General features: G+C 43.3%; 1 protein-coding gene across 10 annotated transcripts in view; it reads right to left on the reverse strand.

Moving 5' to 3' along the window:
• The window catches only part of TTLL5 (tubulin tyrosine ligase like 5), a 279463-nt gene that overhangs the window by 131270 nt on the left and 133184 nt on the right, over positions 1–15009 (reverse strand). For all 10 annotated transcript variants that reach the window (XM_077750795.1, XM_077750794.1, XM_077750800.1 and 7 more), the window contains one exon: positions 4079–4233. In XM_077750795.1, the coding sequence (XP_077606921.1) occupies positions 4079–4233 (155 nt within the window). The remainder of the gene's footprint in view (positions 1–4078; positions 4234–15009) is intronic.

Genomic DNA, 15009 nt, shown 5'->3' on the forward strand with positions numbered 1-15009 from the left:
TGTGCCATTTGACACGACTCTGCAATTTTTTCACGTGTCTATGGCTCCCTTTCTCTGACAGATGGTGACCTCTTAGTGATCGAAAACCATGTTTTCCAAATCTTTTAGACCATACCCAGCACCCAGGACGACATCGAGAACATGAAAGCTACATCACGGACAGTAAGCCCTGTGAGATCAGGTACTCTTCTGTACTTATCATGACTCCCCGGCACGGGACCTAATTCCTGGCACATAGAAAATGAATAAGATGTACTTTTTTCAAAATACCAAACTCGATTATTTCTGAGGGTTGATTAAGAATGAAAAGATGGGAAGTCAGAGACCTGACTCTCCAGCAACATTTGGAAGGAATAATCTAAAGGAAGTGAGAAAAGCGTTAGCTAAATGGAATCAAAATATCTGAAAAACTTGCTCCTAAAAATTACTGGACTCTTTATAATTTATTTCTGGAGAGTAAGAAGGCAAAGGGACAGAGTGACATGAAATCTAGCCCAGATCTCTCAGATTTGGTGCTTCACTGTACCCCATTTCCCCATACGGAATTTAGAGTTGTGACATACAAGCTATTCTCTAGATCAGGGGTCCCCAGGGAGAGTACCCCAAGCTCACAATGTCTTCCCCGGTCACAAAAAGGAGAAACAAACTCCCGGCTGTGCTTTCCACCTCCCCAACCTTTAATATCGAGGAACAGACAAATCCCCAGGTTGCATGTGTGAAAAAGCCAGAGATGGATAAAAATAATTCAATGACAAATGCTGGAAAAACATACAAAGGGGCAGAAGCCAGACATTCGTGGGATTCCCTGACAGCTCGATCCACAAGGAAGGGTTGGACTGGAAAAAAACAGGGCCTCAGGCTCCTGCCAAGCCGTCTGAGGCCCTGTCCTTCCCAAATCATTCCGAGCAGCCGCCAAGACTTTACAGTAACCCTTCCAGGTCTCACAAAGAAAGATGCACTGTGAACCCACTGAGCGCTCATCACCTAGAAAATGCCTCTCCCCGACATGAGCCAACACCAGGCAAGGCTGGCAGTGCTGAGATGCCTCTGCTTATCACTTCTGGCCCTGAACCATGCCCCCATGCGCCGAAGAAATGTATAGTTAAAAGGCAGCCAGAAAAATCCTACCCATCTCACTAGCTAAAGAAAAGCTGAAATACCCAGCTTTCGGCATCTAGAGACCGAAACTGATCCCTTTAAGAAAAAAGAGGTCATGGACACTTGGTACCTGCATCCCAGAGGCCCTAGTGTCTAATTTGAAATCGGCCTCGCTTGGAGGTACACCTCACTCAGGCTTCTAAACATGTGACTGATTTTGGCCCTGACTACCTTCTCTTCTGGAGAATGGCCTGCAATTAATCTCACTTATTACCTCTGAAAAGTAACAACAGAGGAATGGCTGGCCAAGTCCAGCTCCAGAGCGCCTAGGGAACTGCAAGCTACACGGCCAGGCCTCAGACTGTCTGGGCAAGTCGTGGGCTCTCTGCCTTCCTCTCCCACAACAAAGCTTGAGCAGGGACTCCAGACAGACCAGAGGAACCAGGGGATTTGAGGAGCTGGGCTGAGCTCACACTGACCCAATGGGAGACGACAGCCCTGGGGCTACGTTTGGGGTGGTTTCAAAACAGGGGGGGGAAGAACAAGGTTGTCTGGTGAAAACTTGTGTGATCCATAAAATTGAGAACAATAGCAACACCACAGGGAAATGAAAAATAACACTATTTGCAGAGTGCTCGTGAGTCACCAGTTTTCATTCCTGTGGCTACCAAGTCACTGAGTCCTCCAATATGCACACGAGGAGCGCAGCCAGCAATGGATTCTCTTTACGTCTTGTTACTGTTTACAGGACGGCGCCTGGTTTGGTGAACTGTCAGAGCTTACCGGCGCTGGAATCTGCTGCTGCTATAGCAGATGAACTAGCAGAAGTACCTCGTACCTAGCACCCACTTCCAGGGAGATCGGAGTGCCGTGGGGACATGCTGAAAGCTCTCAAAAACAGCCCAATAAAAAGAATTAAATCGATAGGTTAGGGTCCCTTCTTGTCAAAACCAGTAATAAAACTCACATCTCTAAGCTATTCATCCCATATTCATTGTACTCAGTCACCCTTGCTGCTAAGAGAGGGACAACAAGAGACCAAGTAACCACAAAACAGTGACTTTGCCAGGTGAAAATGGAAACTGGGGCACGGTACTGCGTGGAATGCCTGCTGGAAGGGTCTGGCTGGGGCCTGTGACACCACCAGGTCTGGAAGGAGCTTGGAGAACTCACTCAGCACCGCGTTAGGGTGGGCACCTCTGGGAATTCCACTCGGAACGGGAATTCCCAAGCTGAGCCCCCAGAGGTTACGTGGGGGCAGAGGAGGGTTCCCAGGGTTACCCTGCGCTGAAATGGGACCTAAAAACTGGTCCTTAAGCTTGAAGAGCTATGGGTACAACTAACCCAAACTGGCAAAGGCCAGAGGGCTCTCTGGTGCCAGTGGCTCTCAAGTCAGTGGCACACTGTGCTGTTTTCCTGTAGCTCACAAGCACGGTCTGGCAGGGAGAAAACGACTCACAGTGCTGAACGGACTCCCACATCCTTCTGGGTCTCAGCACTGACAAACAGGTGCTACCAAAAGAAGGCTCGAAACCCAGCCATCATTTTCATGGGGAAAAAAAAATCTCCCTCGCTTCATCTACAAGTCGACTTCTCCAAGCCGTGTAGTTTTGACATTCTGTTTGTAGTATGGAAAATGGTTACAGCCTTGTCGTATAGATAGAAAATACACTCCAGATTGCAGGGGGAAATGTTTTCCACAGAAACACGGCTCTGATTATAAAACGAAAATGGAATATTTGGAAATATTTTATATGGAAAATAAAGCTCTATGGTATAAACAGAATTTCTTTTTTACGACTTATGTTTTAGGAATGTGGTTATTCTGTAGATTGTAAATCACCCAACGACAGACTTTGGTGAAGAGAACTTTGTGGGAGGGTGTCTCGTCTCAAGCAGCCCTGCCTCTTGGTCCTCAACTCTTTATACTTCTCGGCTAAGATGATTCTCTTCACCCTTGACCACAACGATCACTGGTATGAAAGACTCTGTATTCAAGCATGATGTAATGTGCTTATGTTTATGTTGTTTCCTGGGCAGAGTCTCTGCTTCCCAAATTAGTTCCTTCAGTAATGATTCTAACACCAACAGACACTTCAACAACAGAGAGGTATCTCCTTCATGTCCAAGTCTTTGGTCCCCCTCCCACCCTTGAGGCAAGGCCGCATGCTGAGAGCTGGCCTGCTGGCAGAGGCCGGAAGTGCTGGCACTGGGATGGGGACTCAGTGGGGCACCTGTGCCAGACTTCCTTATTTGGAGGGAACAATATCTTTATTTGGCGGGAACAGAATACTTCATGGGAACAGTCACATTCCTCTCTAGCTCACTTCACTCAGGGACAGATGCAATTAAGCCCATATTTAATAGCCATGAAGGCAAGATGTACTAGGAATCCATTTCTTACGTTTTGTTATTTATTTATTTATTTTTTTAAATGGCTTGAGACTAGAATTCAATACAGTGGTTCATTTTTAATTCAGAAGTTGCTTACTTTATGGTCAGAATCTACTTGGGTTTTATCCTCTGCCACTTCGCTCAACTACATAAAGGAAATTTCCTTCCCACTTCCCAAATGAACATTGTCCAGGGAGGGTGTTTGAGTTTAATTATAAAACCTAGATGAAATCAAAGTTACTGAAATGCAGTGTAGTACAAGTAAGAGGAGACAAGGAGAAAATGTCAAAAATCAAAAAAATGAAAATGTTGACGACAGGTGAGGATTAAACATAGTTTAAATTCTTCCACTTTCACCCCCGAGTGAGCTTACTGAACTGTATCAGAAATTTCCTTTGCCTTTGATTTGCCCACGAACTGTCTTACAAATAAACGGAGGCCCTCAATTCAAGAGCTAGAATACTGGGACACGTGGGGGGCGGCACAGACCGTGGGAGTCTGTGCAGGGAGTCCAAGGTGGGAGAGGCTCACTAGGACGCAGATTGTCTCTGTGACCCGAACGCTAGCTCCAGGACCCTTCACATACCTGCTTCCAGGAGGGGTGGGGTGGCTCTCAGGAGCTTGGAGGTCTGGCTGTAGGGACCATATTGGGCCATTAGGACTGATCATAGGCCGAAGGGTCGGGGGGGTTGAAGCACTGCTTCTGTTTATGACGCCACTTGCCAAATTCAGGTTTGTTACCTAGAAATGAAGTGAGGGAAATAACCTTATTTTACAGCATTTTAGAAAAGTATCATTAAAAACGTGTGGAGGAAATCAAGTAAAGTTCAGGAGATGCTGATTCCATCTGAGCTAAAACCGAGGCTGTGACCAAGGCACCCGGTAAAGGCTGGCTTCTGCGCACATCAAAGAGTTTGAGAAGTGAGGGTGGCTGGTGTCAACATAAAAGTTATGAGCTATGTGTTCTGCTTGTACCAGGTGCAAAGTTCTGTACTGTGCAAGGCGCTGGAAATACATAGATCAATAACAAGAACAGCAAGAGTTTACTGCGTATTTACTCTGTGCCAGACAAAGGTCTAAGGCACTAGGCAAAATACTCAGCCTTTCTGACCCTTGTGTTCTCATCCACAAGTTCTAAATGCACAATAAATTTTAGTTACACATAATAATTATTACTGTAACATACAAAGAAGTCACTGATTTAGACCAAAGATGCACACAGGCAGAAGAAAATGGGCACTGACCTCAATCAACAATTTACAAAAAAGGAGTATCATTAACCGACTAAACATTTAAAACTCGTCCTTTCCACTGGAAATCAAAGAAATGTAAAAGTAAGAGATGATTTTTGTATCTACATTGATACACAATAAAAAAAACCATTATATTAGATATATACTTATACTATGTATGTGACTATAAGTTGGTAGAATCTTCCTGGAATTTGGCAATAGATTATTAAAGGTATCAGAGTATTTGTACACTTTGATGCTACCATCTAACTTCTAGTAACTGTGCTAAACACTAATTGTACATGATTAATGATGGTGACTATTGTAACAGCAGTTACTACTTAGCAGAAGTTATAATGCACAAAGCTCTGTGTAAATGAGTACATTACACACATCTAATTTAAATGGTCATAATTTTGTTGGTAAGTGCCGTCATAATCCTCATTTGCAAAGGAGGAAACGGAGGCCTATGAACAACTGGCAAGGCCAGGATCTGGATCCTGGCCTTTGGAGCTCCAAAGCCCATCTTCTTACTACACTATATTGACTTTAATATTGAAAAAGGGAAAGATCAAAGAGGCTAACAGTGTTGTTAAGTAAATTTTGCTCTGTCTGTATAAGGGAACACTATGAATTTGTTACAGTGTTTTGAAAAATTTGTAACGATATCAGAACACACTCCTATCTCAGGTTAAAGAAAAATATCATGCTATGAAACTGTACACAGGGCTGAGCCAAATCTCCTTAAACACACGCATGCACAGATACATACTCCTGAAGGTCGTGGGTTTCTTTGATCATCCAAAAGTGAGAATGTAAATTATTGTGAGAAATATAGATGCCACGTGGTGACCTTAAAACCTGGATGGTGAGAATGAAACCAGAAAAGAAAGGATGGTTTAAAAGCATTTCAGAATCAGTTGCACAGGGAGGGGATGCTAAAAAGCAGGAGGGCATGAAGCTGAATGCTGGGTGCTAAGTGTGAGGCGCCAGAGACGAGTGGCATAGGAGATGGAAAGTACAGGAAAAGCGTCCTCCTAGAAAATGTCCTAAGAACCTAGCAATTTTGACATTTACAAACAGAAGAATTCTGGAGTGTTGTTGTTTTCGCACTGAAAATCCTGAAAGGAAACAGAAATCATTTTTAGCAACCGTCTAGTACTTTATCCCTGGTTAGAGAACTCAGGACGGGAAAACAGCCCAGGACTAGGCCTTTACACCCAAAGACTCAGATAGTTTTCTTGGGAAGAAAGCATTTTCCCTAGGTCAGCAGTGATTCCTGGTGTCTGTGGAGGCTGGGGTATGGGACACTTGGGCTGCATCCTTCAGGGCGGACCTCTCTTTAGAAGAAGCCTCAGAGCTCATCATTTCTGACCCCCTTCCGCTGCTGTCAGGGGGAGAAGACACACACAGACGAAAGGGTAGGGAGGGAATATTCTGGGGCAGGTTAAGGTAGTACTTTTTGGCCCCTAGAGCCTTTGAAAAGCCATGCCTTCTTCCTACACCCCAGAGGCAACATAGGTGAGGTTCTCAGACAATCAAATTGCTCCCTGTAGGACTGAACTCACCCCTGCCCCACACTGAGCCCTCTTCCTTCCTGCCCTGTTCCCTGGCCTTAAACATCAGGTCTTTCAAATTAGACATGAGCTGGCTGCCTGCAAAAACTCTAGAGACTGAGAAAGGTCTTTATGATAGCTAGCAGCTTCTCCAATTACTGCCTCAGTCAGTGTGCCAAAACCCTAATACGAGAGGCTTATTAATAATTTATAGTGGAATAGTAATAAAATAAACAAAATGTACACACTTTACCATGTTTAGTATAAACTGTATAGTTTGGAGATTAGTGAATGGGAAAGAGAAGAAATATCAAGTTTGTTCAATCTTCTCACTCTTGGCAAGGCTACCCCTAATTTAAACGTCATCATTTTCTTCCTAATACCTAAGTTATTAACGCTCACCATGTGTCATGTATTAGTTGTCCTTGCATTGTCGCGATGTGCATTAACTCATTTACCCCTGAGCAAGCCCTCTGATGTGGGTTCTGTTGTTACCCCCATTTCATAAAAGAGGAAACTAAAATCTACTTGATAATTCTGAGGGTAAGCAATTAGACAAAAGTCACATGCCTGGCTAAGTGCGGGGCCAAAGTTAAAACAGAAAAGGTTCTCTTCCAAGTGCATGTGAGATACTTTTCCCAAATAACACGGTTTAACATTTGAATAGTAATGTCAGGCACTTGGAAGTGTTTTAGATCTCACTTACTCCTTGCCCATCACTCACGGAAGCAGACACTGTTACGCTCCCTTTCAGAGATGGAGAAACTAAGGCTCAGAGAGTTTATAGTAGCTAATTTGCTCAAGGTCATATAACAGTTGCAGAACAGGTACTCTTATTTTAAAATCCATTTTCCAGTTTTAAAACTGGTATGAAAGAGTCCTAGCTATCCTTAATTCTTAGAGATTTTTGAAACTATACTTAGCCATCTCAAATTCTGACAATAGTGATTATACAGACATCGAATATACTTTGCCTTAAATATTATTCCACATGTCACCCTTCACCAGAGGATATTAAAGAAGTGGCGGGGTGGGGGGGGACCCTAACAACCTCAATCGGTTTGGTTTCTTAGCAGGTATACTAAAAGGAGGGATGAACACGAAACTAATTTTAGATTCTTGGTGGCTCTTGGTCGGTTTTGTTTTTTCATGTAACATCGATTCCTTAAGTCATGGATAAACCAAAAAATGGTAGCGATTGTGATTTCCTTCCACACGAAAGCAAAGTATCATCATTAATTTATTTTGAAGTAGGAAAGGGGCCAGTACTTAAATGAGAGATTATATAAAAAATAACAAAGCTTTTAAAGTTTCTCATCTTTTTTATTTTTTAATGTTTGTTTATTTTTGAGAGACAGAGAGAGAGAGGGATAGAGGTGTGGGGTTGGGGAAGGGGCAGAGAAAGAGGGAGACACAGAATCCGAAGCAGGTTCCCGACTCTGAGATGTCAGCACAGAGCCTGACGAGGGGCTCGAATTCATGAATTGAGAGATCATGACCTGAGCCGAAATTGGACGCTTAACTGACTGAGCCACCAAGGTGCCCCTCATCTTTCTTTCCAAAGGACTCCTGCTAAAAATGTAACCTGTCTCTTTAAATACTAACTGACCTTCTATTTTAAATATCCTGTTCTTACTTCCGTGGTTTTGTCTAGAAGACACCTGGGACCTATGTCACCTATCCCCACCTGACCCGGCTCTGTCTTCCTGGGACTACACTGCTAGTAAATAATCAAACAACTTGGGGCTCACTAAGAGATGGACTCAGAATCTTCTTGACACAGTCCTCCAGACAGCCAATACAAATTGATCCGAAGTGACAAACAACCCCTGTCTTAGAACAGCATTATGCAACAGAATGTATGGGGACGAAGTCAATGGTTCTCTAGTCTGTACTGCCCAATAGAGTAGCCATGAGCCCTATGTGACTATTAATGCATTTGCAGTGTGTCTGGTCTAACTAAGCAACTGGAGTTTAAACTTTATATAACTTAAATTTTATTTAAAAAAATTTTTTTTTAACATTTATTTATTTTTGAGACAGAGAGAGAGCACAAGCTGGGGAGGGGCTGACAGAGAGGGAGACATAGAATCTGAAACAGGCTCCAGGCTCTGAGCTGTCAGCACAGAGCCCGATGTGGAGCTCAAACCCATGGACTGTGAGATCATGACCTGATCCGAAGTCGGACGCTTAACCGACTGAGCCATCCAGGCGCCCCAACTTAAACTTTAAAAGCCACATGCACCTACCTTGTGGCTACCTTATTAGATAGCATAGCTCTGAAGCCTCAATCAGATCTAGCTGAATCTTATGTGTACAAACTTATGCCTTGCTAGAATTCAGTCCAAGCAAATGATCCCTAGATTAAATGACTTAAGAAAGCTTCTGGTTCTTCTTTTCAGTTTCCCAGGGTTTTTTCCAACATGGGCAGAAGGAGTCGCTGAACTAAAATGGACCCAAGCATCAACTGTGGCCCTAACGGCACCTTGTCTTGACTAGGGAAGGTCTAAGGGCTGGGCAAATCTCCCAGCAGTGGGCCGGGCCTTAGTAAACACCACAGGCCAATCAGGGTTCACACATGGAGGTACCTCCCCAACATGAAGAAGGATGATACATGCGGCTGCCACCAGGCTACATCTGCCGCTCTGTCCACTTCTCTTCCTCCAGGTAAACAAAACTTCGTCAGATGAAGAGAAAGTGGAAAACTGCATATATATATCTGATATTCAATAAATGATGAACATTCCACACTAAAGACTTTTCAAGAAGGACAGGCTTAATGGCACATAAAGACATACAGCACTAGTGAAAAAGAAGTGGCTCATCATTTTTGTTAGGAGTATTAGGGTATTAAGGTGGAGGTTGTAGCCATTGGGCCAGGTGGCTTCTCTGCTGCAATAAACCAGAGTCTGTGCTACTAAATCTAGGCTGGCCAACTCATGAATTCATGACATTGGTCACAAGTGTCTGGAAGATAAATGGGACAGTTTAAGACCCATTTTAATTACCAAAACTATGACACAAATAACATGCCTTGCTGACAATGGATATCAACATCTGTATGTTCAAAAGATAGCACACACGTAAAAACTTTGTCAGTCTGTGTTTGGACTTCTAAAACTTTCAAATACAAAAATTTTCAGGTTCACAACAGTAACAGTCATAGTAACAATGAAGTCATATTTACCTAATGATAGCTAAATTTAATGAACACTTTATTTCTGCCAGGCATTGTTCTAAGAGTGTGTGTGTGTGTGTGTGTGTGTGTGTGTGTGTTTATATATAAACTTATTTAATCTTCAAGACACTCTTGTTAGGTAGAATTATTGCCTTCATGTACAGATGGGAAAACTGAGGTTGAGAGTTATAATATAACTTGCTCAAGAACAAATAATTGTTACATTTTAGCCCCTAGTTCCAATTTCTGGTCTGCCTGATGCTTGTAGTTTCTAAGCACTGTGTTCCTCCCATTGCCTTGTACCAGAGCCTGGAACTTAAAAGTTCAACCTGTGACCAGCAGCATCTGCGATCTCTGGGAACTTGATAAACATGCAGACTCTCCCGCAACCTCAGCCCCAGTGCAGGAAATCTACATCTGACAAGAGCCACACACAGGTAATTCTCATGCATGTTAATATCATCGAAGCACTTGTTACAGGAGATGGTGGAAAAGGAAAGAGGAACCCATACAAGGGCTCTCCTCCAGAAAGCTCAGGAAATTTTCCAAAAACCAGCAGAAATGCCTTGATGGGGTGAAGAGCACGATAGAAAACACCCAACGGAAAGGGGTCGAGAAAATAATTCTATCAGGAACTTTAAGATTTTACTATTTCTCAGTGTTGTTCGGTTGCTCAAACGTTAACATGAGTCATCATTCAGTATGACAAGGATGAAAATGTAAATGAAATGGTTTAAAACAAGGTTCAGAAAGTTCCAAGCCTACTTGTTTTGCTGCTATGAGAAACAGTGATCATTAAAAATAACCAAGACACTGGGGTGCATGGGTGGCTCAGTTGGTTAAGCGTCCGACTTCGGCTCAAGTCATGATCTCACAGTTTATGAGTTCGAGCCCCACAGGATCAGATGAGGCGCTGAGAGCTCAGGGCCTGGAGGCTGCTTCAGACCCTGTCTTGGGTTCTCTCTGCCCCTCCCCTGCTCGGTCTCTTTCTCTTTCAAAAATAATCATTAAAAGAAAAAAAAATTAAAAAAACCCAAAACATTTAAGCCTAAAAAACAATCAACTTGTTAAATGCTCTTCCATCCCTGTCTTTCCTTAGCTGGTCAGCAAAGTGAATGATTGCCTGTGGGTAGATCTAGTTACGGGATCCCACCCACTGCTGTCGAGGTCTTAGGCAAACCCTTCACCCCTTACTTGTCCCCCTCTTCCCCATCCTCTGCTCCACTCTCCTGGAACGGCTCAGCCGAGGTTCCACTCCCATTCCCTTCTTCATGTCCACTGCCACAGTGACCTCAGCGCATTTTTTCTTCTAATACCAAAACGTTGTTTATTTTAGAGCCAGCCTTCCGAATAAGGCAGGTGAGCAAATATCTGAATGTGTGGGGTAGGGACACATTGCACGCATTCCATCTAGACAGGTGTTTAAATTACAGCAGGAATAAATACAGGTGATGGATTGAAAAGGGGGTAGAAGAAACATAGAGAGGGAGGCCAATTTCCGGCTGCCAGCCCGCCCAAGTGTTACTGCTTGTTACTGCTGTTTGCTAAAAGGAGTAGTGCTGCCAGTGTTATAATTAAAATATGATGGCACTGCCCCGATGGCTTCCCAGAATACACCCACCACCCACCCAGATACATAACTTTTGGTATCCAAAGAGGATCCAGAGCCAGGCCTAACTAGATCACTATTGCTGTAGTTGGCATCCTCTAGAAATACTGCACGTCTGAATGCTCAAAAGAAGTCCAAACCTCAGAGATAACACAATAAATATCTACTGCATTGGCTATCATATAAGCAATGCCTTGGGTAAAATCCTAGGGGTATACACAGATTAAAATGTAGCCACTTACCCATGAAGGAATTGGTAATCTAGTGAGACAAGACATGTAGGCAGGCAGCAATACTTAAGGCCTCCTAGGATTTGATAACTGCCATAATAAAAATGCTAAGGAAATTCAAAGAAGACATCTGAGCTAGGTCTAAAAGGAGAGGCAGTAGCATTGCTTTGGGGGTGGTGGGATGGTGGGGTTCCTAGAGAGAAAAACCAGAAGTAAAAATGCAGAGACAGACAGACAGGCAGGAAGAATGTCTGAGAAACAGGAAAGAGTCTGATTTGGCTAAACCTCAGAGCAATAAAAAATAGGAACAGAAAAATGGCTTGAGGAGATCACTGAATGCCAGACTAAAGATTGTGCTCTTAATCTAAGAGGTAACGCTAAACTTCCTGAAGGGTTCCGATAGAGTAATGCTATGTCAGAATTGTGGGGTAGGAAGAAAAATCTAGAGCTGTCTCATGGGTTAGGGAGAAAGGGGCTATTAAGGAAAATTAAGATTTGTTGAGAGCCACGGAAGTCAGGCGAGAGGTACTAGGGTTGGGATGCAGGACACACCACTGGTGGGCTCTACTTGCTTCCCTCGTAGGCTCAGGAGGAGTACTGGGCCTTGGAGCTCGAGACCTGCTTTGTGATCCGGTAATAGACGCTTTTAAGCTCATGTGTTCGTTATTCATGGTTTCTTCTTGGATCAGTCCTCTTCTGCATACATCTTCCCATGCAGCTGGGTAAGGCAAGATGGTGCCGCCTAGCATTTTAAGAAGGGACGGTCCAGGGAGCCTGGGTGGCTTAGTCGGTTGGGTGTCCAACATTTGCTTGGGTCGTGATCTCGCGGTTGTGGGTTCGAGCCCCGTGTTGGGCTCTGTGCTGACTGCCAGCTCAGAGCGTGGAGCCTATTTCAGAGTCTGTGTCTCCCTCTCTCTCTGACCCTCCCCTGCTCATGCTGTCTCTCTCTCTCCTAGAAATAAAAAAAAAAAAAAAAGGGATGGTCCAAGAGTGGGCCTTAGTGTAAGTGCACCTTTCCTTAGATTATCTTCCCATGCCTTTCTTCAACAGTTTGACGATCAAGATTAGGGGGTGGGCCTGGTGACAAAGTCTGATTAGAAAGATGGCTTTGGTCTAGGCCTGAGGCATGGTGGGCAAAAGACGACAATGGATCATACACTATCTAGCCCAAGTCACCAAAGCCAGGAATTCCAGTCAGGAGTCTGGAACCAAAAATAGTAAGGAGAGGTGGCTTTGGGCTGAAGGATACTCTCTGGGCATCTTCTCCTGAACCTCAAGGTAGTAACTGTGGAACCCTGGATTCCAGCCACAGTTCTCCCTAAATCAGTGTTTAATGACCACGTGAGTAGTAATTTCCAGCTCTGCCATGAACAAAATCAAACAAACTGATATTTAAGAATCGTGAAGTTTTAGTAGGTATTTGTAAAGACAACACAGGTTAATGAAAAAAAAAACCTAAGATGCCGGCATCCAGAGTGAGCCCTTGAGTTCTCTGCCACATCAACCATAAATTGGTACCTGCCTCTGTGCATGCATACGCCATCAGTCCCTTAAGGACTGATACATAGAGCAGACCACATTCTCCATTTCTATAGGTATGATTTATCTAGAAATGTAGCCCTCCACTAACTGGGGCTTGAGGATTTATACACGATTTTTACCTTTCTTAACACAGTTCCAAAGTTCCAAAGCCTACGAGGGAAGCAAGTAGAGCCCACCAGTGGTGTGTCCTGCATCCCAACCCTAGTACCTCTCGCCTGACTTCCGTGGCTCTCAACAAATCTTAACCAATCATTGCTGCTTGGGAAAACACAACCAGCAAACAGAGAGATGGCTATGCCAGGAGGCAGGGATTATCCCCAACATGCAAACTGAAAGATCAGCTTAAATGGTGTTTCATATCTTGCTCTAAGAAGGTCCTTCAAACCACTTTAGCACAGCAGGATCCTGAAATCTAGTTGCTACCACCTTGCATTTGACTTTCCAATGTCAACTATATTTTTCATAAACAATCTCCCTTAGCTGTAAAGAATCCTTGTCATTAAACTGTTTCAAGAGCATAGTGGTAGAGCTGAAAGAACTTCATGCCATGATTTGTATTGTATTATAATTGTAGGCTTATTTGCCTATCTTGGCCCACAAATTACTGTATCTCATTCATTGTTGTATCCTCAGAGCTTAGCCCAGCAGGCATAAAAGCATTTATATACTAAACAAAGTGGGTTCATCTACATACACACACACACACACACACACACACACACACACACAGCTTCTAGCTAGCTGCTAGAATCACCAGTGAGTGGAAAAGTGATTACTGTCACTGGAAGGCTAGCAAGGAAATTAAAGGTTCCAAATTACCTCTTTTTGCAAATACCACAAGGGATGGACTGCTTTGGAATAATGGGAAATAAAATAATCAGTGATTAGAAAGAGGTCAGTGTTGCTCTTGCTAGTGCCCTGCCTAATTTTAGAGATGAGTTCTGCCTGGTCTCGATGCCTTGGGCAAGGTTCTCAAATGTGGGAGATAAGAGCTTTGCATACAGATTTTGCTCCTTGTCTGCACAACGTCTCTGCTGTATGTTTCTTCTTGGCAGTGAAACTGCAAACGGCTGACACTCCATCTGAGATCGGGTTGCACACATTCTCTAATGTTTCTCCAGTGATGAAAATCATGTAGTAAGCATGAATCTGGCACTTGGGGGTTTCCCTTTCTTTTATCTTGAGTGAAACCGATCTTGAGTCTTGGGTTCACTAGCCTGTTTGCAAATGTCATGTATCTTTTTTTTTATCAAAATGGAGGGTGGGAATTCAACATTAAAACCAAATAATAGCTACCACGTGAGCAAACTGGTGGCCCAGTGCTCCCAATGCAGCTTACAATCTTGGCATAGCTCAAGCAAAGTTAGAGATGGGGCTTCAGAAGACCATTTCATTAATCCAACAAATATTTATCAGCTACTCTGTGGTATTCTTTTCAGCATGGAGTGAACAGTGAAGACAAAACCAAACTCCTTGCTTTCATCAAGATTACATCCCACTGGGAGGACATCACTGAAATACATAGAGGATGTGTGAAGCAAAGATGATCACAGATTTGGAGTGGTCATTTTTGGCCAAATCCTCAATATGATTGGCTCTATGCTACCTTAGAAAGTTTTCAGAGGTTCTTAATGTGAAGACCATGGGTCCACAGTTGTACTAAGAGGGAGCCTCGTTGGGGAGTATCTATGAACCCTTTGAAATTAATGCAAATTTCTAAGTCTGAGTGCACAATTTTTTTTTAGAACAAGATAGCCTTCGTTCAATTTAAGGGATCTGTGACTCCAAAACGGTTAAGAATCATTCAGAGTGATATGAGGATTAATTTGTCTAAATCTGCATTCATAATGTCCTCAGAACTACACCAATGTCATCTTGAAAATAATGCTGTTATTCCATACGCAAAGGCTCATCAGAATATGATTAGATTAACTGAGCATCTACTGAAACTTTCATTCTCCTGACCATGGGGCTCTGAATGATTTGGAACAGGGCAATGCAGTGCCAAGTCCTTCCTGACTTGCTTTAGCGCCTATAGCTAGAACAAAAGGCAGTCCTTGAATAGGAAACAGCAGTGGACCAGAATCCACTTCACTCAATATAAAAGGAAAACCAGAAGTGCCAGATCTACACTTACTACATCATTTTCATCACTAGATTAATTTTAGAG

Source organism: Crocuta crocuta, unplaced genomic scaffold (genome assembly GCF_008692635.1).
Source record: "Crocuta crocuta isolate KB4526 unplaced genomic scaffold, BGI_CrCroc_1.0 scaffold186, whole genome shotgun sequence".
Taxonomy (NCBI): Eukaryota; Metazoa; Chordata; class Mammalia; order Carnivora; family Hyaenidae; genus Crocuta; species Crocuta crocuta.